The sequence below is a fragment of the Callithrix jacchus genome, chromosome 15, assembly GCF_049354715.1.
Source record: "Callithrix jacchus isolate 240 chromosome 15, calJac240_pri, whole genome shotgun sequence".
Classification (NCBI taxonomy): domain Eukaryota; kingdom Metazoa; phylum Chordata; class Mammalia; order Primates; family Cebidae; genus Callithrix; species Callithrix jacchus.
In genome coordinates, this window is record NC_133516.1 from 86,839,309 (window position 1) to 86,865,835 (window position 26,527).

Genomic DNA, 26,527 nt, shown 5'->3' on the forward strand with positions numbered 1-26,527 from the left:
GCTACAGAGACAAATCTCCTGAACAGAGCTCTCATTATAGTTGGGAACAGAAAGAAATTTCTCAGTGCTCTAAGAATTAAAATAAAAGAAAAAAATCAATTACCTGTTTGTAGAAGTTAGGGGAGAATTTTGCCTTTATAAAAATATACCAGCAGCCTGCTGTTAATTGTGCCTATGGCATTAGGGATATTGTTTCTAAATTTCAGTAGAAAAATATGTAATCCCAGCACTTTGGGAGGCCGAGGTGGGTGGATCACGAGGTCAAGAGATCGAGACCATCCTGGTCAACATGGTGAAACCCCATCTCTACTAAAAATACAAAAAATTAGCTAGGCATGGTGGCACGTGCCTGTAATCCCAGCTACTCAGGAGGCTGAGGCAGAATTGCCTGAACCCTAGAGGCGGAGGTTGAGGTGAGCCAAGATCGCACCATTACACTCCAGCCTGGGTAACAAGAGCGAAACTCTGTCTCAAAAAAAAAAAGTAAGGAAGGAAGGAAGCAGGGAAGGAAGGAAGGAGGGAAGGAAGGAAGAAAAGAAAAATACTGTTGTATAGAGCTCATTCAGATCACATTTTTTAGGTTATTTCAAAATATATATCTATTTGTACTCTTCCAAGCTTGTGTTCATGTAGATGAGAGCTATGGTTTTCCTTAACACAATCATAAGGCCTAATTTTGTTATTGAGCTCAAGAACCTTGGAAATAATGCTCATGAGGTAAGAACAATGAGGACAATTTTCATAATCTAGTGAGCTTTGCCTGGTCCTTTGACCACAGTCTTTAACCCTGGAAGTGAGCCCTCACAATTCAGTCACAATAGCAATAGCTTGTCAAAGAAAAATCATTTGAGATTCATCATTAAGGAGTCATCATTTATTGAGTATCTACTATGTGACAGGCCTAGCACATAGTGATATTTGGGATAATACTGTAATTATTCTCTACCATTTAGTAATAGGTTTCTATTTATAGAGAGATGGCTAGAGTGCAGCAATTTTGATAACCCACCACACTCGTTAAAATAAAATGCAGCAGTCACTTATCAGACCCCTACTTTAATATTTCACTCAATTAAATATTTCAGTACAGACTTGAGTGAGAACAGGAGGAAAATCTTATTCAGGAAGGGAAGTTAAAGAACATAATAGGGACAAATACATCCAAATGTTAAGGTTACTCGCTTCGCTTCCGCTGACAAAAAGAAAAAGATAACATCTCTTCTGAGAAAAATACTTGGGCAAGGACCTCAAGAATAATTTGTGATCAGGACTGAAAGTAGTAGGTATTTTGTGTTATCTTTTACTCACTGTCCAATTCCTAATCTATCTTTTGAATTTGTTATAAAAAGAAATAAAAGAAACAGTGTTCCTCATATGGTTGAGAATCACCTGAGATAATATTGGTGTAGAAAGCCTTAGGTAAATAATAGCTAGTTTTATTAAATTTGTCTGTTTAATTTGAGGAAAACTTTTTCTTTTTTTAAAGTACCTACTGTGTGCTGAAAACTCATTTGATAACAAAATACTTATTCGGATCTCCACTTCAGTGGCTTTTTCTTGGGTGATCTTTCTTAACCTCCCTAACCAGGTCAAACCTCTCTTTCATCAACTCTTTCATACGAGATATCCTGCCTCCTTTACACTGAACAGTTATAACTTAGGCTTAATCAAATAATCATACAAACATACATTTAGATGGTAGCTTAATGAAATTGAAGACAGGCTGGTTTATTTACCACTATGTCTTCACTCAGCATCTAGTACAGTATCTGGCCTGTAATAGGCACTATTTAATTGCATGTATAAATGAATGGATGGGGGAATATACAGATAAATGGGCCTGGAGCACAGACTTTACAAATCTTATGGTATAGCTGCAGAGACAAAATGTATACAAATGATGATAGTATAGCCTGAATTGGGCTACAACTACTGCATTAACAAAATTCTTTGAGAGAATAGAGACACACAAAACAAAACAGAACAGAACAGAAAACAAAAACCTAGGGGTTGGGAACAGGGATGGTTTCAAGCAAGCAGGGCTTAGGAAGAAGCAGGAAAAGGGAAGGTACTGAGAAAGACTTCCTAAAGGACGGGACATTGGGGCTGGTTCCTGAAGACTGAGTAGAGGAGCCCAGAAAGAGAAAGGAATGTCTTTTTGGAGGAAGAAAGACAGCATGTACCATTTACATTAATCAATTTATGTGCTAAAATCTAAAACTTCAACTCTGTTATATCAAACAAAACAAAACTGGTGTTTTGCAATATTCAGAGGCAATATTCAAGGCTTCATTAGATGTTACTATACAATAAAACCTATGAAAAGGCTACAAGAAAGAAAGATAAACTTAGAAGATGGGAGAAGCTCAGAGTATAATATAGTTCTTATTACATGGAGACTCCGGCATCCTGCAAATGGATAGTGGCCAGCGCTTTCAGAAATGCACCATCATAGACTGATTCCTAAGTGGAAGATCAAACCCTGGGGCGACCTTTAGAGGGACATTTGGGAAGCAAGCTAGAGGCTCTGTGACAGGCTAGGATGAGAGGGCTATGAAATGTAATTGTGTGCATTTACTTATATATCTAATACTTGGTAATTTGCATGTATTATCTCTTGAAATTCTTAGCAATCTTATGAGATCATCAAAACTGGTAATTATAACCTCTATTTTACAGAAAACTAATTAAATTTCAGAGATTTTCCATAACTTGCTCAAAATTAGTGGCAAACTATGAATTCAGGTTCCCCAAATTCTAATACTCTGTTATACTATACAGGATTTTTTTGTAAAAAGAAACAAAATAGCAAAATAAAGTAAAATGACCAAAAAATTAAATTACTAAATAGCTCGTATTTTAGAAGACCTTCCTCTCTTTTTCCCTTATTTTCTAGACTTGCTCTGTCTTATGCCATAGATCTCCTTTCAGTCTAGTCCTTTCTTCCTTTTTCTGAAACAGAATTTCTGCCCTAGTCCCCCGGTCTAAAAGGCATAGACTTTTGGTTTTTTTTTGTTTCGTTTTGTTTTGTTTTTGAGACAGAGCCTTACTCTGTCATCCAGGCTTGAGTGCAGTGGCAGAATCTTAGCTCACTGAAAATGTCCCCACCCAGGTTCAAATGTTTCTCCTGCCTTAGCCTCCCAAGTTAGCCTCCTGAGTAGCTGAGATTACAGGCACACGCTACCGTGACCAGCTAATTTTGTATATTTGGTAGAGACAGCATTATGTCATTTTGGCCAAGCTGGTCTTGAGCTCCTGACTTCAGGTGATCTTCCTGCCTTGGCGTCCCAAAGGGCTGGGATTACAGGTGTGAGGCACCATGCACTGCCTGAACTTAAATCTTGATTCCACTCTTTTATAGCTTTATAATTGTGAAAAACTAATTTGGTTCTCTGTCTCAATCACATTTATGAAAGGAAATATTTACATATATATGTGTGTACATATCATATGTTTCATAAATACAATGTTATATTTCCTAAATTAAACTAGTATTAGTATGTGTCACATTACTTAGCACATGCCTAGTTCATAAGTTCTCAGTAAATATTTATTTGGTGAATGAGTTTTAGTTCTCTTCTCCTTCCCTACTGCCTGTGTGATCTTGGACCAGACACTTAACAGCTATGAGCCTCAGCTACTTCATCTGTTCAGGGATTAAAATATTTGTACTACAGAGTTTTCAAAATGGTTAAATAATATAATTTGCATAAGAATTCCTAACACATAGTTTTCACCAAATATTTATGTTTCTTCCTCTTTGTTTATTTTTATTCTGTACACCATTTAAATGCTTCTTTCCATTCTTCCATTCTCAGGAAGCTCAATTCTGTTTTCTTTCCCACCCCCCATCACCCTCCTGCTGCTGACATTCACACCCCTCCTCTTTTCTAGACTTCTACCTGTTTATTTTCCTGTACTCTATTCTGAAGTTTTCCTTCCTTGATCCCCTTCTGCCTTTGAGCTCTTTGAGCTCTAGAGTAAGGTTCAGGTAATACCGCAGGTTGGCACGTGGAGCAGCTGCAACTGCCCAGGAAGACTCTTGAAGTTGTGATAACTACCAAAGGGTAAGTGATTTAGGTATCTTTGATTTAGGAAGACGGAGGCAAGAAAATATACTTAACAGTAGAAATGCTCTTGATTAATCACCTTGCCCATTAGCACGTGCACGCGCGCGCGCGCACACACACACACACACACACAGCCAGTAATTAGGCATTTTATCACTTCTTCGCCCATTCTTGTGGGTCCTTTTATCTTTGTATCTATTTTTATTACTAATTCACTCGTTTTCAGAGCATCAAAAATAATTGGGCCTGTAAAACAGAAATCTAAGAAGAGAGAAAACGGAGATAAAAAGGGAAATGCTGTGATGTAAATGACAACTAGACATGAACATTTTCATTCTCTGAGAATCAGCACCCTCTTAACTATACCAGCTGAGTTGTACACTTGTTCTAAGCAGTTTGTAACTTTTTCTTCTTTCTCACAAGGCCCTCTGCAGAGTGTAGGGATGTTTCTGAGTCCAGTTGGTGATCATTTTATATCCCGAGGCAAAAGGATTGATGGTGTGTGCCATACTTTTTCTAGCTTGTGTAAGTCAGATGGTATTCCTGTTTTGCTCATTCGCATTGATGGTTAATTCTTCCTGGGATCTTACAAAGCTTCAAAAGTAACCCAGGAAAGTCTACCAATAGAGAACTCTCAGGTTAGAGAAAAATGTCAAGGAGCAGGAAGCTGAAGCCATCTATCGCTCGCTCATGCTCGCTCTTGCTCATGCTCTCTCGTGCTCTCTCTCTCTCTCTCTCACACACACACACACACATGCACAAATACACATTGGTTTACTTTAGGTAGCTTTGTTCTTTGTACACTGAAACAATTTCAAAAGGGGTATCATATCTTTGTACCCTTCATTTCAGCACTGCACTGCTAATGTTTTCTTTCCTTTGACTCTGCCTTTCCTGAGGCTTTCAAGGGCCTTTGAAACCTATGGTAAGGTTGATTTCCCAGGAATACACCTGTCTAAGGATGATTGTCTTCTGATTCCCTGTAGTCTTTTTTTTTTTTTTTTTTTTTTTTTTTGGTCTCTGCTGAATAAACTTAGTCTTGAGTCTTGACCCTGGCAAAGAGGACAATTTAAAAGAAGGGAGAGAAATTAGTATCTCCATGTTTCAGGATTTAAACCATATGGCCATTCTAGGCTGCCAATCCCTATGAGAATGCAATGCCATTTTCTCTATGGTCTATCAATTTTAAGAACTCCCAGGCAGCATAAAATGAGAAAGAGGTTTTACTGTGAATTTGGAATACTATTCTCAGAGGAAAATCTTTTCAACTATTGCAAATATAATTTCTAGTTCCATAATTGGAAAGCTCCATGGCTGATTCCTACGTATTTCTTTCCCATCTTCTTGTTGGGAGTTTGCCTGTGATTTCATATAATGAGTTTTCTCTGCTGTGGGAAACGAAAACACTGTGCACCTTACAGGTTTGATCACGATCTCTCCAGCAAGCAAAAGAAACGCCTGGGGCCGTTTTAGGTTTTTTTAGAAAGAAACAAGTATAAGGCTGTTAGTCCGATTCTAACTTTTACTGCATTTCTCCTGGGAACAACCCCACAGCAACTGCAGCAATCTCTTCCCTAGAAAGTCGCAAGATACATGCTGAAATAATTTAGTTCATACCAGGATCCACAGGTTTAAAGCTTTCTTTACAGTATGGCTAGTTTGCTGAGGCCAGAGCAAAGGAACCAGTGAGTCGGGCCACCTTTGCGAAACTTTGCAGTGAGCGTGTCCATCAGAATCACCACTGGAGTATTAAAATGCAGATTCCTGGGGCTTGCCCTAGACATAGCAGGTTAGAACTTTTAGAGGTGAGCCTAAGAATCCTCCTTTTCAAGGAGTTTGTTAGGTGATTTTTCTTACTTTGGGATCCACAGCCTTAGAAGAATATTTACGAAGAGCTAAAAATGTGAATGTCCTGATAGGCACTGATACTGTAATTATTTGAAAGTAATTTATTAGAGCCTAGGTTATAGAATATTACTTCTGAAATATACTTTTGTTCTTATCTATTATACTCCTCACCTTAAAAAATGGGAATGACAACAGCCCAATAAAAAGTACGTTTTTTCAGACTTGCATGTTAGAGTTTGTTTCTGTATACCATGGGTCAACAAACTTTTTCCATGAAGAATAAGGTAGTAAATATTTTGAGCTTTATGGGCCATAGGGTCTCTGTTGCAATTAAATTATGTCACTATAGCTCAGAACAGCTACAGACAATAAATTAATGCATGGGCAAGGCTGTGTCCCAGTAAACCTTTATTTATAAATACTGAAATTTAAATTTAATATCATTTTTATGTGTCAATTTTATATCATTTTATGTGTCAATTTTATATGATTTTTATGTGTCAATCCCTATGAGAATGCAATGCCATTTAAAAAAGAAAAATATTGTTCTTTTAGTTCATTTAACTGTTTAGAAATACAAAACTCATTCTTAGCTATGAGCTGTATAAATGGAGGCAGATCAAATTTGGCTCATGGGCCATAGCTTGCCAAGGCCTGCTCTATAACTCTCCTGGTAAGTTAGAAAAATTTGGGAAAAAAAAACGATCTCAGGAAATAACTTTATACATACACGTATATATAAGGACGTACATATATATCCCTATAAACGTCTGTGCCTAGCACTACAAGATTTTCATTCAGAAAAGACATATGCATTTAATCTTCAAGCTAACATTTTACAAATGATTCACCAGACATAGGAAGTGTTTCTCTAAGAAGTAAAAACTCTTGAAATTGATTGTAGCAGAAAGAGAAAGATTTAAAAGAATTTAAATTTAGTGAGTACCTACTGTGTCTGGGTACTGTTCATCATATTCAAAAGTAAAGTGCTAGAACATCTATATGGAATGAGTAGTAATAAGATCAAATTTAATTACTAATTGCTATCAATATAATGATAGTTTCCCAGATAGTGGCATCTTAATTTACTTTTTAGTATTGTCTTACTATGCCTTCTTTGATCTAACACAGTGCTGGACATGTAACAGTTGTCAAAATAAATTACCTATTACATTCTTTACTCCAAAGAGCTGGTACTTATCAAGTAGGTCTTTCAAGGGGAAAGCCATTCTTTTTGTGTTTGTAGGCAGTCTGTCTCTGTCTCTGTCTCTGTCTCTTTATCCTTCCTTTCTTTCTCTTTCTCTCTCTCCAAAATAAAGGTTATGAAGGACCCAAGAGATGTCAAATGATCTCCTGACCTACTTTGGCTTTTTGCTTATGGCTATCAAAGTTGAACAGTTGGCAGTTCTATGCAACAGTCATGCTCTTTACTATACCTCTAAATTATTTTATTTTAGTGTAACCATTGAGCATAGTTGCAATTATTTCTCTTTCTGGAAATGAGTTACATAGTTTTCAAGCTATGTGCTAGAAAACTGAGCTTAACAGCTTTGTCACTAAAATGAAGTATGGTTATCTTTTTCCTGATTTATAAAAGACAAAATTTTTAGTAGAATTATGTGTATTAAAGTTTTTACCGTATAATATTCTTAGATTTTTTACTGTCTGCATCAGTTTTTAAAAATTGTACTTTAGGCTCTGGGGTACATGTGCAGATCATGCAGGATTGTTGCATAGGTACATGCATGGCAAGGTGGTTTGCTGCTTCCATCCCCCAATCACCTATATTCTGGCATTTCTCCCCATGTTATCTCTCCCCAACCTCCCCACCCCCCACTTTCCCTCCCTTAATCCCCACTAACAGACCCCAGTGTGTGATGCTCCCCTCCCTGTGTCCATGTGTTCTCATTGTTCAACACCCAAATGAGAATATGCAGTATTTCATTTTCTGTTCTTGTGTCAGTTTGCTGAGAATGATGTTCTCCAGATTCATCCATGTCCCTACAAACAACACAAACTCATCATTTCTGATTGCTGCTTAATATTCCATGGTGTATATGTGCCACACTTTCCCAATCCAGTCTATCATCGATGGGCATTTGGGTTGGTTCCAGGTCTTTGCTATTGTAAACAGTGCTGCAATGAACGTACATGTGCATGTGTCTTTATAAAAGAAAGATTGATAATCCTTTGGATATATACCCAGTAATGGCATTGCTGGGTCAAATGGAATTTCTATTTCTAGATCCTTGAGGAATCATCACACTGTCTTCCACAATGGTTGAAATAATTTACACTCCCACCAACAGTGTAAAAGTGTTCCTGTTTCCTCTCCACATTTGTTGTCTCCAGATTTAATGATCGCCATTCTAACTGACATAAGATGGTATCTCAATGTGGTTTTGATTTGCATTTCTCTAATGACCAGTGATGATGAGCATTTTTTCATATGTTTGTTGGTCTCATGTATGTCTTCTTTTGTAAAATGTCTGTTCATATCCTTCACCCACTTTTGAATAGGTTTGTTTCTTTTTTTTTCTTGTAAATCTGTTTTAGTTCTTTGTAGATTCTGGGTATTAGCCCTTTGTCAGATGGGTAGATTGCAAAAATTTTTTCCCATTCTGTTGGTTGCCAGTTAACTCTAATGATTGTTTCTTTTGCTGTATAGAAACTCTGGAGTTTAATTAGATCCTGTTTGTCTATTTTGGCTTTCGTTGCCAGTGCTTTTGGTGTTTTAGTCATGAAGTCCTTGCCTATGCCTATGTCCTGAATGGCTTTGCCTAGGTTTTCTTCTAGGGGTTTTATGGTGCTTAGTTTTATGTTTAAGTCTTTAATCCATTTGGAGTTAATTTTAGTGTGAAGTGAAAGGAAAGGATCCAGTTTCTGCTTTCTGCACATGGCTAGCAAGTTACCTCAACACCATTTATTAAACAGGGAATCCTTTCCCCATTGCTTGTTTTTGTCAGGTTTGTCAAAGATTGGACAGTTGTAGATGTGTAGCATTGCCTCCAAGGCCTCTGTTCTGTTCCATTTGTCTATATCTCTGTTTTGGTACCAGTACCATGCTGTTTTTATTGCTGTAGTCTTATTGTATAGTTTGAAGTCAGGTATGTGATGCCTCCAGTTTTGTTCTTTTTGCTTAGGATTGTCTTGGCTATGCAGGCTCTCTTTTGGTTCCATATGAAGCTTAAGGTGGTTTTTTCCAGTTCTGTGAAGAAGGTAGCTTGATGGGGATAGCATTAAATATTATAAATTACTTTGGGCAGTATAGCCATTTTCATGAAATTGATTCTTCCTAATCATGAGCATGGAATGTTTTTCCATCTGTTTGCATCCTCTCTTACTTCTTTGAACAGTAGTTTTCTAATGTAAGAAAAGCACAATCAAATATTTTCTTCTTGTATTTGGACCTACCACTTGAACAATTTTGAGAACCTGTCCTGGATTGTATTTTGGAATAGTATCTTTTCTAGAAGAAGATGATTAAATCTTTATGGTTTTGATTAAATTACTTTAGAGCTTTCCTTCTACCTTATTTTATATATGTGTATTTAAAATGAGTTAAGTTTCATGTCTTCAACTCTTTGGTGAATAAAGTATTTATGCTAGTTTAGTGGAAAATTCCATGTTTCTGCTAATCCAAGGTCAGGCAGGTACCTCTCTCCAACTGGCTCTGAATATGTTCCACCCATCCCACATACACACACACCTCTATTTTCTTCCAAATACTCTCATCCTTAAGTTGCTTTATAATATTCCTGTTTTGACAGCTTGGTGGAGCGAAGGATAGATTTCTCAATGGCTAGTTCTTGGATTCAGGGAGTGGGAGGTCAAGCACATGACAGTTTTGGAATTGTGTCTTCTGATTAGTATGAATCCAACATTGCCATACTCTAACCAATGGTTAACTAGTCCCATCACAGCACATGAAGTTTAACATGTAACCAGCACCTCCATTTCCCATGCCCACAGCTCTTTCTGCAATAGCATTCAACAGTTCTCCAGGTAGATAGAACACTAAGCTAAGAGTTGAATGTAGGAAGAGTTGATAACCTTCCCAAGACTAAATCTAAATACCTTAGACCACCTGTAACTATCAGGACTAGGGATATTGGTTAAAAACAAACAAACATATTTTGGACCTTCTGTCCTTTAAAGAGGACAAAAGCTCATCACTGTATTGTCAGGAATGAAAAATCCATTTTGTGAATTGTAAGTTTTCCTCACCCAGCTGCCTTTGCAATCACATGCTCATCTATTTACTTACTCTCAGATATGTAGAGTGACAGGAGATCACTTCTTGGAATGATTATTTGTATCATATCAAAACGAAGTCTCTTAACAAATAGACTTTAGGCTCAACCAACCAGAACAAACCTCTCTGTTTGCCCTGAACACTGACAAAGCTGATGTCTTTTCTGGAGGCATCTGTGAGATTACTTTAGGCTGCTGCAATTCTGATAGCATTTTCTTCCTGCTCTTCTTCCCCATGGTTTGATTGGCTTGATTTCTTCTGTGGTCTTCCTGGGCCCCACCCTATTACCTTCTTGTTTGCTCAGGACTTCTCCCTCATGTTTTTCTGCATTCACATCTTTCCCTTTGTCTCCTCTGGCCCTCAGCACAGCAGGTCAGATAATGTTCCCTGAGAGCCATGCTAACTTAGCCTTCAGGTAAAGCCAGCTGTCAAAAGCAGAGGATTTGTGGGGCTTAACTTTATTCGCCTTGAAATTGTGAAGTTTTTCCAACTAGAAAATTAAAATTGCATCAGTATATGATACGTTGAGTGATTGATAAAATCAGGTTCACCCTTCCAGAAACCAACAGTATTTTAGATTAGTATACAAGGTAGGGAAGGCTGAGGAGATTTGAAAGCCTAGCAATTTACTGAAAATATTCCAAGGCCTCCTGTTCATAACTTACCCAGTTATCTTTTGAAAAACTGGGCATTATTGTGCTTATCAAGTTTTAAATTTGGATCCATGAGTTTAAAAGACAACCAAGGCTTACATATTAGAATGATTTTGTCCCAGTATTTGCTACTCACGTCCTAGCTATACCAAGCAGATACACTAAGCCGGGGTTGTATAGAGTTCATGTCCTTTGTAGGGGCATGGATGAACCTGGAAACCATCATTCTCAGCAAGGAAATGTATAGAGTTCATTCCTTTGAAGGAATGAACTAAGCCAGGGTTGTATAGCATTCACGTCCTTTGTAGGGACATGGATGAACCTGGAAACCATCATTCTCAGCAAGAAAATGTGCAGAGTTCATTCCTTTGACGGAATGAACTAAGCCAAGGTTGTATAGAGTTCAAGTCCTTTGTAGGGACATGGATGAACCTGGAAACCATCATTCTCAGCAAACTGACACAATAACAGAAAATCAAACACTGCATGTTCTCACTCATATGCAGGTGTTTAACAATGAGAACACATGGACACAGGGAGGGGAGCATCACACACGGGGGTCTGTTGAGGGGACCAGGTGAGGGACAGCAGGGGGTAGGGAGTTGGGGAGGGATAACATGGGGAGAAATGCCAGATATAGCTGATGGGGATGGAGGCAGCAAACCACATTGCCATATATGTACCTATGCAACAATCCTGCATGTTCTTCACATATACCCCAGAACCTAAAGTGCAATAAAATATATATATTAAAAAATATATATATGACATCTGAATTTGTGACCTCCCTCTTCCCCTAGCAGTGTCCTCTTCTTTCATTCTAGTCTTTTTCCAGTTCCACAGAACTGGTTCCCACAAGTACCCATCCTGATTGCCTGCAGGCTGCGAAATCCCTTAGGTGTTAATTGAGAATTAAGACGTTAGCTGATAAAAGGTATAACCACTTGCATTAATATTTGCATTGCAAAAGGAATCTTAATGGGAAAATAATTAAGCTTTAAAGTTTGATATCTTTGAGGTAATTTACTCTGCTTGGCAACCTGTCAATTCTGCTCACTTCACATCACTTTCCCTTGCCTATATCTCTCAGGCTGGCCACATGTCATTGGAATGTAACTTTGCAAACCAAGACTTGAATATGGGATAAGAGAGCTCAGAATTCTTCACAGCATGATGTAAGGAAACTTTAAATTTCTCACCTATTTACAGATTAGCTTACTCTTAATGATCTTCCAACACTTGAGAATATGAGTAGCCCTCCATCTGTGATTCTCCAAGTTACCAACAGCATATCCACCATCAAAGGTGCTTTTGTAACAAAATCCATGTATAATGAAACCAAGAAAGGTAATGTGCATTTTCTTGTTCAACTTTGGGTGTAAATGACCTATTCTCAGTGATTTTTACAGTAAGGAAATCTAGCAATTGTACCAGGCAACACGGAGAACTGTAGGATGCAGAGGAAAGAAAAGGGTAACTCACAATTGGGAGTTGAGATCCAGGCAGGCCAGAAGGCAGTCAACATTGTTTTTTAACATGAATCTAGTGTCTAGAACTGGGAGGCAAATGAGGATCAATCACAGGAACAGAACTGAGACTTTAAAAATATGGTATAATTGATTAAAACACTAGAGTTATGCAGGCGTCTTAGCTATGCCATTTACTGTGAAATATTGGGAAAGTGCCTTAACTTTTCTAAACTTCACTTACTTCATTGATTAAAGAGAGACACAAAGAGAAAAGAAGAAGGCTATAGAGATAACTAGCAGATGTAAACAGCCCAAGTGACACGAAGACTGAATTGTTAGCTCAGAAATGGGAATTGAGTTCAAGGCAGAATGTTGATTCTCCCCATAATTTAACTTGTCTCTCTCCATCTTCCATGACCTAAATACTGAATTGACCCCTGAGTTCAGTTCAAGATGGCTCATGTGTCTGGAGTTAACCTAACTTCCTTGAGTAAAGAAAAGGTATGTGTTTCTGAATGCCAGACTACTAAGATGAGAAGCATGCTTACCAAATGCAGGTGTTCTGGAGGATCAGTTGGTAGGTTTTATAAACTAATGGATTCCTGAGCCTCACCCCAAGAAATTCTGATTCAGTAAGTCAGTGAAAGAGCCCAGTGATCTGCACATATTAGCAGCCTCCAGCATGATTACTATATAGGTGGTCCACGGATCGCTGTTTGAGAAACACCCATCTGATCAATACAGATGCTGATCAGAATTTGAGATAAGCTGATCACCACAGCTGGATACTATATTTGTGTAATTTTTTTAAAATGAAAGCAAAAGGGAAAATAAATAGATTAACATAGCTTTTTTATTTCAAAAAAAAGTAACAAGAATTGAAAAAGGAATCTACAGAGACTTTTCTGGGAACTAAAAAAATCTTTTATAAAGGGTATTCAGTAATATGTTAGACAACATGTTCGACTGAAATTTATGAAATGCATAGGAAATGTGCTCATAAGGGCAATTTTTAAATAGTCTTTATAGAAAAGTCCATGGTCTCGCTTCAGTGAAGCGATTTCTAGGACGTGCTGAAATAATTATGGTCAAAATGGCTTGCATTCTAAATATGTGATTCTTGGATAGAATCCAAAGACTTAAATAAACTGATAGTAGCATACCAAATAGATATGCTTTGGAATTATTAAGTATCTTAAACAAGCATTTGATAGGTTGTGTGTTGACATCCATTAGCAAGTGATCTCTAGACAGTCATTCTGTGTGCTTGCAAGGAAGTCTTACGTGATAGGTACAGGAGGCCAGGGGTCAATATTCTGCTCAACCACTGAGAAGGTTAAATCGCTTGAGCACAGGGACGTTGCACAATAATGTTGTTTTCTCATATAAGCAAATGATCGAGTACATTTGTTGGTTTGAGATCCAAAGCTCTTTTCTATATGTAATAGAAAAATACTGCCCAGTCTGATACTTTGTATGGCAGTTATTAGTTAGCTTTCTCTATCAGTGAAAATTCTCCATGTACATGCTTTTAATCATACATTTTCATAAAAATCATTTTGCAGCTCACACTCTTTAGGCTGGGAGGGTTAGGGGGTGGTTCTAGGACACTAGGGAACTTAGAATTTCCCAGTGAGAAAGGAAGATAAGTTGAGTGTTGCCTGGGCTGAGAGTTTAGGCGATGTGAGTTAGAACCAAGGGCGAGTTCTTTACCTCCACCTGAGAACCTTTCCCCTTTTCTGTGAGATGTATAGTTCATATCATTAGGGAAACTCAGGTTGGGTTCATTCTCAGAATGTTCAGATCCAAAGGGATAATACCAAAGCACAGAGATTTCTAGGGAATTATGCTGCACCAATTGGAGTAGGGTATTAGGCAGCTATAAAATACAATGAGAAAGGTCCAGCTCTGTAGGGAAAGAGACGGTGACAACTAAATTATGGGTCAAGTTTATAATTTAGCTCACCTTTAGTCCCAACTGGGCACTAGAGTGCAATCTGACTGCCAGTAACAAGGATCAAAGAGCAATCAGGCAAACTGGTGGAGAATAGTAAGGAAAATTCATTTGAGTGTGCATGCAGCTATGTGGCACCTTCAGAGTCAGCACTCTAAGTCCAGATACCTCTCAATCATGAAGAGAGTGCTTCTAACAATTGGCCAGGCTCAAGTCTCACTGCTTTCAGCCCAAGTGGACTGGGCATGTGATTACGATTCTTTAATAGGCACCTTTGAAGAGTAGAGGAGGTAGGTTAGAACATACAATGCTCATGGATAATCATTAAAACTTTTTGTCCATCTACTCAGAAAACTGTTCTGATTTTATATAATATCAACTTGCTTACTCCTACTATTCCTCCTGTCATTTGGAATTGGTGTCTAATTTTCCTAATCGTTTTTTTCCCTTATGCCAGAAAGAGAAAAATTATAGATTTTTTTTTCATTCTTAGAAACCTATCTTAGAATACAGCCAGGATAGGTATGTCATTCCCCTACACTGAAATTATTAAATTCAGTTTCCTTTCAAAATATTGCATTATAAAAGTAATATATATATATGATCTATGTCATATATATTACATATAATATATAATATATGTCAAAATTTCAAATAGGATAGGAAGGAATAAAATGAGAAATTCCCTGACCACGAACTTCTGGCCCTCCTGATCCCATAACCCAGAAGTAAGATTGTTAGCATTATGTAAATATTATAAATATGTGCACAAATGTGTTGTATACAAGTATTTTTATCCTTTATTTGTATCCCATTGTTTAGAAGGTATCTCCATTTGAATGTCCTTCAAGCATTCCAATTCAGCAGATACAAAAACTCTCATTACCAGCCTACCTGTCCCCCTGCACACATATAAAATATAAAATGTCATCCAGTACACAGATCATTCAAAGCAAGAACCTTGGGGTCATCCCTCTCCCTCACTTGCCATTTTAATTAGAGGTGAGTGTGTGAGAGTAGCACTCTACCTCTGATGTCCACCCCTCAGGGCAAGACAGTCTTGTGAACTTTCTTTATTTCAACCATTTAAACCTCTGAGGTGGGCTTTTCTTCTCCTTTTGTTTTTATTTAAAAAGGAGTAGAGGAAACACCCTCATGCAGCGCTTTTTAAATGAAGTGACTTGTCAAGTCTGAGACTGTAGCAGTAATCTGAAAGGCAGTACATTTAGCAACCCTCACTTGCACTGACAGCCTGTCGAGCACTAGAAACATAAATAGCAGTGGAGACAAATTGCTGCTGTTTTCCTATTAAGCTTTGGCCCACTGGCCTCATAGCCTTCCAGGAGCTCCTGGGCCCAGACTGGGAAAGTGACTGCTTTCAAGAGCAGGCAAGTGCTCTCTTCATTTCTCTCCCACTCCACCTGTACCTGCACTCCTGACACTGCAGCTGGGACCCCTACTCCCACTGTGATCAATCTGCTTTACAGAAAGGCTAAAAGTCCTGAGCCAGGATTGAGGGGTGCTAGTCTGCAGAGGCCTGCAACCCAGAATGAATGTTGATGGAGTAATTCATAGTTTGTACCTTTTGGTTAAAATGAAGAAGCCAATGGCTGGACCCTTTACTAATAATTTGTTTTGACCCCAGAACCACCCACCTTATGTTAAATGGAAACATTCCAAGAACATCACTTTAGTTCATACTTAAACCTTTTCCACTTCTGCCCTACTCCCACTCCTTATCCATCTTTTCTCTTCATTAGTTATGTATTGACTTTAAGCAAGAACAGTCTCTAAATTGGATCAAACAGCTCATTCAGCACTGGCCCTAGCTGAAGAAGTAGATCTGGGATTTTAGGGTGAACCCAAATGAGGTCACTGCAACATCAGGGTCTGTCAAGAAAGGGTGAAAGTCTAGATGGGGTTATTGTCTGCTTTGTTTTAATTACATTTCAAAAGCTGCTGTAGCTGCTTCAAAACTCTGCCTAGCAATCCTTCCATAGTGCAATTGCCATGCTGAGTTTACCATATTCACTTACTAAATGCCAACTGATTTGTGTGACTCTTAAAAACAGCGACTGCTGCTCTCATCTCTTGATATTTAATCCAGAGCCATGGCAGAGTTGCTAATAACAGGTCTGGTAATACCCCCCAGTTCTGATGACAACGGTGAGTGATCTTGTTGGTTGCTGCCTCTGTCCAGCAATTCTAATCCTTGTCCCTGCCAACCAACCCCTTGCCCCCACGTCTTAGGAAAAAGTCTAAAAAACAATTAACATCCGCAGGAATTTTTACTTCTATTTTATTCCCAAAGGACTCTAAGTGTTCAAGGCTTTTTTTATCCTTTGTTTTCAGTTTTGGCTCTTCTTCTCCACACTCCTGAGGTCATAAAAATGAAGTAGGAGAGTGAGCGCTGGCTTTATGAGCTATGTCCTACAAAGTTCTACAGCCCCTGCTCCAGTGATTTCAATTACCACCCATGTGTAGATTACAAATTTAAATTCACAGTAAGCTCAAATCTCTTACCAACCCATATTTCCAAGTACCTATAGAATGTACTCCACAGTATGTCCCAGGAAAACCTAATACCAACCATATCAAGAATGGAACTCATTATCTTCACTCCAAAATAAGTACTCCCTTTGAATTTGCCAAGTGAGTCTGCCTGTGTTTACACTTAGGAAGTCATTACCTTGCAACCTACACACTGCATTTACAATACATTTCCTCATAACTGAGAAAACCCAAGTGGACTACAGGAAATTCAGGGCAGTGACAGTCTGTGTATAGGATCCACATTCCTTCACCTGCCCTCCTAGGGGACAGTGCCACTATCTCCCATTGAGCCCAGACACTGCCTCAGAATCCTACTCAACATCATTGCCCAGGCAGCCATTGTCAGTTAAACAAGGTTGATCACAATTTTTTGAAATCTTTGAGGAACCCATCTCCACTTTCACAGTAATTCACAGGAAGGCTCATCAAAATACATGTTAGCACTCAGTGCCAAGAAACAGGCTAAGAGTAAATGGTGTTGGTGTATATAAAGGACTTCAAACAAATAGAATTTTTCATAGGTTTGTATGCTTATACATCACATTTCCTACATGGTGTGTAGGAAAGAAAAAGGAAAGAAGAAAAGAAGAAAGGGAGGAAGGGAGGGAGGGAAAGAGGGAGAAAGGGAAAAAATTACAAAATAATGCCATTGTTCTCAGTATCCTGTGGGTGCTGAAAGGCTTAAAGAGGATGTAGCGGTACCTAACATAGCAAATCCGGAGTCTTCATACCACCCCTCACACCCCAGTGTGTGTCCTCACACATCACCATCCTCATTCCTTCTGCTTAGAGACTTCTAATTTAGTCAGGTTTATCAGATTGCTACATCCTTTTACAATTTGCCAGCTCTATTTTTTTTCTCTCCTTGCATTTCTTAAGTTCCTGAAAACACATTTGTCCTGGGAAATCTTCCCTACTAATAAGTCCACTCAACACTGTCCCTGTAGCTCCCTTGCTGGTTGCTGGCATTTTTGTGTACCAACAGGTGTTTATTGCTAACGGAGGAACTCCTAACAATAAATGGTTAAGAGGCTAAATTTTTAAAGACCAACTTGTTCCCCCTCATTTATTGGTTCGTTTGATCTTTTCAATGAGGAAGTTAAGTGAAGTAGACAAACCTCATAAAAGATGAAGCCTGTCTTTTTACCTCCTTTATCAATAACTGAGCTGCATTGCTTTGGAAATTCCTCATATGTCTTATTCTCAACCTCCCGTTCTACACTTGAAAGAAATAAATACAGCAGATTCTGAAAGCTAAGAATTCAGCCAACTGTAGCATCTTTCAGCATTCTAATGATAAAAGTAAGCATGCTTAGTTAGGAATACGAATCCCAAAAGCCACAGACCTGGGTCAAAGCCCATATTTTCCTTACTAACAATATAAGTTTGGGCAAATTTCCTGTCCAATCTAAACCTGTGTTCCTATGTGTTACATCTCTGTAAGCAATCTTAAAATTATTGTGAATCAAATAAGGTAATATATCTGAGTCCATTAGCACAGTGCCTAGCAAGTGTATATTAAGCAGTAGCTCATTCAACACTCTACAGTATTTCTTAAATGTTAATAGGTTCCAACATCATGCTACACACTAGGGATACAGTGATGATCAAAACCAAATGCAGTTTCTACAGTGGCAAAGTGTTACAATGTAACCAGAGCTATTCTCAGTACAATTCCCTTCAGAGAACTAAATATAGGGGATTCTGACTTCAAGCATCACATTTAGAAGGGCAGGCACTTTCTAAAAACTGACACCAAGTAGGGGTAATGGCCAAGTATGAATACAATAAAAGAATGTCATGGCCCAGGACTGAAAAAAAGATATGTGCATGGCAGCCTCAGGTTGGAAGCTGAGCCCAAACTATGTCAGCTAGCTTATTTTTTATATGTGAAAGCAAAATGCAAATCATAATGAATTGCATCTCTCTGGATGCCAGGAAAAACAATGCCAGGGAATTTTTTTTCGTTTGGCCGATGTTCATTCATAGAGCCAAAGCCAGTGGTGAAACTTCCCTGGCATTGTGCTTGTCACTGGTTTCTGGGTACCAACTACATCCTTTGGGGTTGCAGAAGGCATGGAGCCAGTTTGCATAATCCAACCCTATTGTGTCTTATCATTCAAATAGGGAACGCTTTAGCAGAGTAACCTACCCCTTCCCTTCCATGCAGCTCAAATATCTTAATAGTTATATGCCTGTTTCTCCAGAGAATTCTCTCTCCTTTCATTTCCATTCCTCCAATTCTTCCCTAAAATCATCCTCATTCTATCACATCTCTCCATTTCTGTTTTTGTTTTGTTTTGTTTTTCTTCATCCCCTTTAACACCTTGTTCTTCCCTGTGTCTCCTTATCCTCTTATGGGTGTTGCTTCTGGCAACTGTGTCTATCCCTTCCCTGCCTTCTTTCAATCAGGGATCATCTACAACTCTTCACCCCTCCCTTCTAGTGGTGAAAAGTGAGGATGAGAAGTGGTTTCAGCCTTTGGACAGCAACACTGTCAAACACTAAGGCATGTCTCAGTCGGAATGTGAAGCTGAGAAGCAAAAACTTCAAAGAATCTGGAGAGAAACATGGCCGGAAATACAAACAGAACCCTACTGCAGGCATCTTTTCCAGATTTCTTGTTTCTTTCTTTCTTCCTTGTCTTAGCATTTTTGTGCAGAACGTGATGTGCAGGAAAGCAGGGAAGAAAGCAAAAACAGGAATAGGTGAGCATGTCCTTAGGGGAAAACAAAAGGAAAACATGAAACATACTGTAAGAACAGAAACATGTTACAGCATTTGAAGTTCTCACAGGAAACTTCAAATGGCATCACTGATTCGTTATCTTTTTTCCTTTAATTTTCATGGGTAGAAGTTCATAGCTTGCTTTTCTTGCTTACTTTCTTGGCTCACATTTCCAATCACAAAACCACACAAACACAAATATACATATGCCCCTTTCTCAAACAAACACAAATATATATACATATATACCCTGCAAGATAAATTGCTTTTCATTCAACTGTGTGTATGTTTATGTTTATGTTTATAGCCAATGTGTTTACAGCCACTTACAAGTAAATATTCAAATGTAGGTAGAGTAAAAGGAATAGCAACCCCATTTCAAGCACATCTTCCCATCAGTGAAAGATTGATCTGCTGAGATGCTGTAAGATTATTCTCAGAACAGTGGAAAAAAATGATCCATTTCTTAACATACCTTACTTGGAATTCTATATTTTTAAAGTCACATAATGCTTGAATTTAGGAAGTTTCCTAAATTGTATTTTCTGTATCTCAAAAGGAAAAACAGATACTATAATGATTATTACCATAACAGTCTTTAAAAATGTGGTTTTTAATTCCAAATTGGGGGCTGATTGTCATGTCCCATGGAGTTTTTGAGACTAGGCCTGCTCTATTTAGTAAGCAAGTATTTGAGGGTGAGGAAATGTGTGTGCTGCTCCCTAAAAGTTAGCAGTAAAAGCTTATATATAAATACATAGTTCTTTGTTGGGGTGTATGTGCATGTGTGTCTGCATTTGTACGTGTGTGTGTGTGTGTGTGTGTGAGAGAGAGAGAGAGAGAGAGAGGCTGGAGGGGAGAGAAGGAGGAAGAGAGAAAGATGAGAGGATGGAAGGAGGCAGAGGGAGGAGAGAAAGAAAGGGAATGAAAGAAAAAAGTACCATGGAAATATATTTAATTTCAAATGGCTCCTTGTTACAAATGCCTGGTTGACCTTATAAATCTAAATAAGTCAACATTTTGAATAGGAAGTACACGGTTCACTAAAGTATGGAACTCCGAAGGCACCGTACTCAGACGGCAGCACCTGTCACACTTTAATTGGAGTTATTCCTGGCTGATTTGCCTCCACACTGGGGAAAATAGGAGAGAACATTTTTCTCTTGCCATTAGCTCTAGGCCCTTCTTTCTGACTTATGAAGAAATATTAAAAGAACTAATATGTACATCTTGGGTAAACAGTGACTAAGAAGGGATATGCTAATTATGTGCAAGAGTTTAAAAGGTGCATACACTAAGGAGGATGAGAAGTTATTTAGCCTGGTAGTTGAATATTGCCAGGAGACAGAAAAACACATTAAGCAAAGGGAGATTTAAACTAAACACTAGATCCCAGAATAAATATAACACTCAGTGATGTGAGCAGGCTTGTGGAAATTGGTTGAGATGTTTAAAATACCCAAATACTGAAATTTGCATATCAAATAAAAATTTATAGGGCCAAGAGCAGTGGCTTACGCCTGTAATCCCAGCACTTTGGGAGGCCAAGGCAGGTAGATCATAAGGTCAAGAGATCAAGACCATCCTGGTCAACATGTGAAACCCCGTCTCTACTAAAAATACAAAAAATTAGCTGGGCATGGTGGCACATGCCCATAATCCCAGCTACTCAGGAGGCTGAGGCAGGAGAATTGCCTGAACCCAGGCAGTGGAGGTTGTGGTGAGCCGAGATCGCACCATTGCACTCCAGCCTGGGTAACAAGAGTGAAACTCCATCTCAAAAAAAAAAAAAAAAAAATTTATACAGGAAAAAGAGAAAGACCCAAATTGTAGCCATAGAACTCGTCTACCGGAGAACTTCAACAATAGGTTTTCTGTCTGTTTCTGGCCTGAGAGTCTTTTTAAGGTTGAGAGAATAAAAGACAATATTAGCGAGCCCCTTGGGTTGAGAGCAGCCAGTCAGAAAGAACTAAAAGAAGTGGAAAAGGTCGCCCTTTGGGAACAGGCACACTGGGACAAAGGGAAAGAAAGGAACAGGAGAATCTGAGTGCATTTTGGAATTTTGTGACTCAAGACTCAGGTGGAATACTCCATACCTTAAAACAAGAAATGGCACTTGCTAAGACTGTAGCATGCCTGTGTCCACAGGGAGCTCTGTTGGTTTCCGAAACAATAACTCCACATGGCAGAGAGCGCCTCGGGACATGACCAGAGATGCCCCTGTGCGGTCCTTGAGCAACAGAGTATTCAGCACACCCTTTCTTCCCCAGTAAAACAGGACTCTATTAGGATCACCAAAAGGCAGTGAAGTTTTATGCCAACTTCTCTTACCAAAATACTTAGTCACTTTTCAATACCTGGCTCTATTCTCTTAAACTACATGAAGTGTTGGCAATAACTCTAGTATCTCTTTGAGTTTCTTAATTCAGTCCAGTTTTATCTCAGTCCTTTCAGGTTACTGTAACAAAAATATCATAGACTGGGTAGCTTATAAACAGCAGAAATGTATTTCTCACAGTTTTGGAGCTTGGGAAGTCCAAGATCAAGGTGCCAATAAATTTAGTGTCTGATGAGGGCCCTGTAAATTTAGTGTCTAACTTCTTGATTCAGAGACAGCTGTCTCTTCTTTGTGTCCTTATGTAGCAAAAGAGGCAAAGGAACTCTCTGGAGTTTCTTTCTTTTTTTGAGATGGAGTCTTGCTCTGTTGTCCAGGCTCGAATAAGTGACTCAATCTCAGCTCACTGCAACCTCTGCCTTCCAGGTTCAAGCAATTCTCCTGCCCCAGCCTCCCAAGTAGCATGCCACCACGCCCAGCTAATTTTTTGGTAATTTTAGTAGAAATGAGGTTTCACCATGTTGGCCAGGCTGGTTTTGAACTCTTAACCTCAAGTGATCTGCCTGCCTTGGCCTCCCAAAGTGCTAGGATTACAGGTGTGAGCTGCCATGCCCGGCCTGGAGTTTCTTTTATAAGGGCACTAATTCCATTCATAAAGTCTCCATCTTCATGACTTAATCACCTGCAAAGAACCCGCTACCAAATACCATTATCACTTTGGGGATTAAGTTTCAACATATAAATTTTGGAGAAACACAAGCATTGGGTCTGTAGCAAGCTAACTCAACAAACATTTATCGAGTGACTAATGTTTATTGAGAGCCAAACCCTGTGCTAGTTCATGAGGATATTAAGAGTAAGCCACGGCAGCTGTGTGGCTCATAATCTGAAGCTTTGGCTCTCCAGCAACAGAAAAGCCCCCATGTCCTGTTAGATTTCTGTGAATTGGCAGGAAATTCTCAAGTGAAGCAGTAGAGATAATGCATTGTGGGAAAAGTCTCCAGGGTGTTACTAGAACACACTAGTCAGGAAGGGCCAGGGAATGCAAGTGTTTCAACTGGAGGATCCAGGGGGCAAGTAAAGGAAGCATGACAACAGGGAGGGCCCAGGGGTGTCTCGCAATGTTTTAAAATCGGTTTGTGGCCTAAGAGTCTTAAGGCTGAGCAAATAAAAGGAAACACTGACAGAACCCTTGGGTTGAGAGCAGCTAGTCAGAACTGAAGCAACTGAAAAGTTGCCCTCTTGGGGACAGACACACTGGGGCAAAGGAAAGAAAGGAACAGGAGAATTGTTGGATGATGGAATACAGTGTAGCTTCTCCTGCCTGTAATTGGTTTGCACCTTGAGCCTGCCCCCACTTCATTGAAAGAGCTACGCACATCGTGCACTAGAGACAGAGGTGCTATCAGAGAGGAGGAGAGCTATCATAGGAGAAGCAAAAATGATGTCTCCGCCTCCCATGTGGGTCACTTAAAACTCTTTTATCCTCAGGTAGTTTAGGGGCAAATTCTAGAAACATGAGATCAAAAGTTTATCTGATAAGGATCTGTTTTTTTATCTGCTTATCAGGAACAAATGAGATTGTCAATACTTATAATGGTATGTTAGAAGGCCAGGCCCCAAACACAATAAATACTGTTTTATTTTCTCTCATTCATCTTAATATTTACTTTCATGCTTTCATGGATACAATCTTCCAGAATTGGTAGGGCTTTAGTTGGTACAGCTAAAAATAATCTCTCTCCTGCAACTATTTTTTTTTTTTTTTTTTAGTAATTCAAAAAGCAAGGTAGGGACCCATAATCCACCATTTCTAGGTATTTCATGGGAATTGGAAAGAATTCAGTGTTGCCAACCCTCTGTAAGATTATCCTTGTTCTCTCTTTCTACTGACAATCTGCCAGCCCAACTATGCCTAACTAAGATTAAGTGTTATGAGTGGGAATGTTCGGGAAGGGAAGAAATCTTAAAACATTCTGAAATTAATTATTTTCTCATTATAATCTACCATCATTCTTAAAATAAATAATGCTATCTTACTTTCTATTCTACCTCTGCATTCTAGGTTTTTAATGAGCTTACACCTATTTCTGCCTGTTACATAAACAAATTGTCAAAGTTGCCATTAGTCTTCAGGGTATTTATGTTCAGCTAGAGTCTTAGCATCAGATAGTTGGTATGACACTTAGTCCATAGATACAATACACAGGAAAGATCTTTTTCCCCTAAAATCCCAAATCCTGCCCCATTAATCCAAAACAGTGGCCAGTTACCTATTCTGAGAGTACTGTTTTCTTCCCTACCATATTCCACTTCAATAACATGTAAAATCAGATCTAAGCACTGGTTTTAATGTTAGCAAGGGAGAAGAGAAAAATGTAGACAGGGAAATATTAACCTCTTATAACTAATATTCAACTATATGCTACAGACTAACTCTAAAGTGTTCTCAGTAGAAGCATGTGCTGGATAGTATGCAGAACATCAGAACCAAATAATGTTATATTACTCTTGCCTGTTTTTTGTCAAGATTGTAGTTTCCTCAAAACTAGTGATACGGACAATTGAGAGAAGACTTGAAGCTTGGAATAGCCCATAGAGTTGTGTTGTAGAATGTTAGCAAAGAAGCCCTATGTTCTGTAGGAGCCTAGTTAACAGGTTTAGCTGACATGTTTAGACAGTAAATTTGTCTTCTTGCTAGCTGTCTGTTGATTTGGTCGTCGGGGAATTTCCAAAAAAGGAAAACAGCATATGGCATTTGAGCAGAGCTAATAACTGATACCATTAGTGTAGGATGACCAGGAGCAAGATCCCATCATGGTTTCATGATTTGCATGTACCTACCGCCAGCACCCACTTTGTTCCAAACCCTTAACCAGTGACTGGTGAGTACAGACACCTTAAACACCCCAGATCCCAGCCTCATATCAGAATAATTTTGAAGGGGGACATAGCTGTCCCCAGGCCTCCCTGAAAGACTGATTCACAGTAGCTCTCCGTGGGACTTAGGCTGGCATTCTACTCTAGCTTGGCTTCTTTCTCTTCCAAGTCTCATTTTCCCATTTTCTTTCTGTTTTTTACTGAGAGCATTTTCTACTCAATCACTTTCACAAGACTTTTTGTCTTGAGGTCTGCTTCTGTAGAATCTGATGTCAGACAAAGTACATTTTCAAATCATTGAAAGACATGTGAATTCACTGCTTTTAAAAAGAATAATGAGAGGATCTGCTGCCTATTTCAGACTTTAAAAAAGAATCATGAAAACCTCTGTTTTTCAGGAAGGGAATTTGAAGGAGAAGAAGAGTATCTGGAGATCCTCGGCATCACCCGGGAGCAATCAGGCAAATACGAGTGCAAAGCTGCCAATGAGGTCTCCTCGGCGGATGTCAAACAAGTCAAGGTCACTGTGAACTGTGAGTACAGCAGGACCCAGCATGTGCCGGGTGCCCAGGGTGCACCTCGACCTCCCCTGAGCTCTAAAGATTCCATTAGCAAAAGAGCATCATATTTCCAGCAGATGCTCCTCTGGCCTGGAATGTACATTTATACATTGAACACATCCAAGGGCAGGACTTGGCCATTGAATTGGATAAATCAACTCTATCAACTCTAAATGTAATCCATAATACATTTAACAATACCCTCTCTCTTTTATTCAGACTAAAGAATTAAAAAACACGATCAGACAGCACTAACATTGCTGGCGGTTGCTATTCTGCTCTTCGTGGAAATCAAGGTCATACTACTTTAGAAAAAAAAAACAACAATTTGTATCTGGTTTAATGGGAATTTCCATCTTACTGCATTGTTTGTCAGGAGGGAATGCCTCAGGATTACATTTTGTCCTCCACTATTTAAATAATTGGCCTTGGGAACGTATTAGAATGACTGTGGTCAGATACCATGTGTCCCTGATGCCTAACAAGAATGCCTGATAAGTTAATTCCAGTTGCCTATTTGTCCCAAAGTGCGGGCATTTAGAAAGGAAGATTTCACTAAGATGCATAGGTAAGTGGGCATACTTTGAACTTCTCGGATGAAAGGATTCTTAGATGTAGTTCAAAAGAGGGTAGGTGGGGGGAGGATCTATATGATGTGTGTCACCCAGCACAGGAATAAAGAGAATTCGTTTACCCTGTTCAGTTAGCACTGACTCTACATCATTCAGATTCAAGTTCCCACATCACACAATTGTGGCTAGTGACAGGGACAAAGGGAAGCATTCACAGTTCTTCCTTCTGTGCACTGAATGTACACACATCCTACACACACGCACATAAGCACACCCAGACCCACATGCACAAACATCTTAACCCATATTTGATACTACACTTGATCTTAGCCAAAAGGTCAAGAAGCTATTTGAAAGTATCCTTCAGGCTGTGAGGAGTATTTTCTGTCATCTCATGTCTTCTTATGTGCCAGAGATTTTATATAAATTCTCTTTTTTTTCTACTCAATAACTCCAATATGGTAGATACCATTGAGTCCATTTCAGAGTTTGAAAATATCACAGCCCAAGGAGGTAAAACTGCCCGTTCAAAGCGACACAGAAAACAAATGTAAGAAAAGTGATTCAGACTCAGGTTCATTTGATTCTAAAGCCCATGCTCTCAGGAGGAAGATAAGGAATTTTTCAATTCCACATACCTACTACATGCAC

General features: G+C 38.9%; 1 protein-coding gene across 4 annotated transcripts in view; it reads left to right on the forward strand.

Moving 5' to 3' along the window:
- LSAMP (limbic system associated membrane protein) overlaps positions 1-26,527 on the forward strand; it is a 633,432-nt gene that overhangs the window by 560,512 nt on the left and 46,393 nt on the right. For all 4 annotated transcript variants that reach the window (XM_003734914.5, XM_002758786.6, XM_008982408.5 and 1 more), the window contains exon 4: positions 25,143-25,277. In XM_003734914.5, the coding sequence (XP_003734962.1) occupies positions 25,143-25,277 (135 nt within the window). The remainder of the gene's footprint in view (positions 1-25,142; positions 25,278-26,527) is intronic.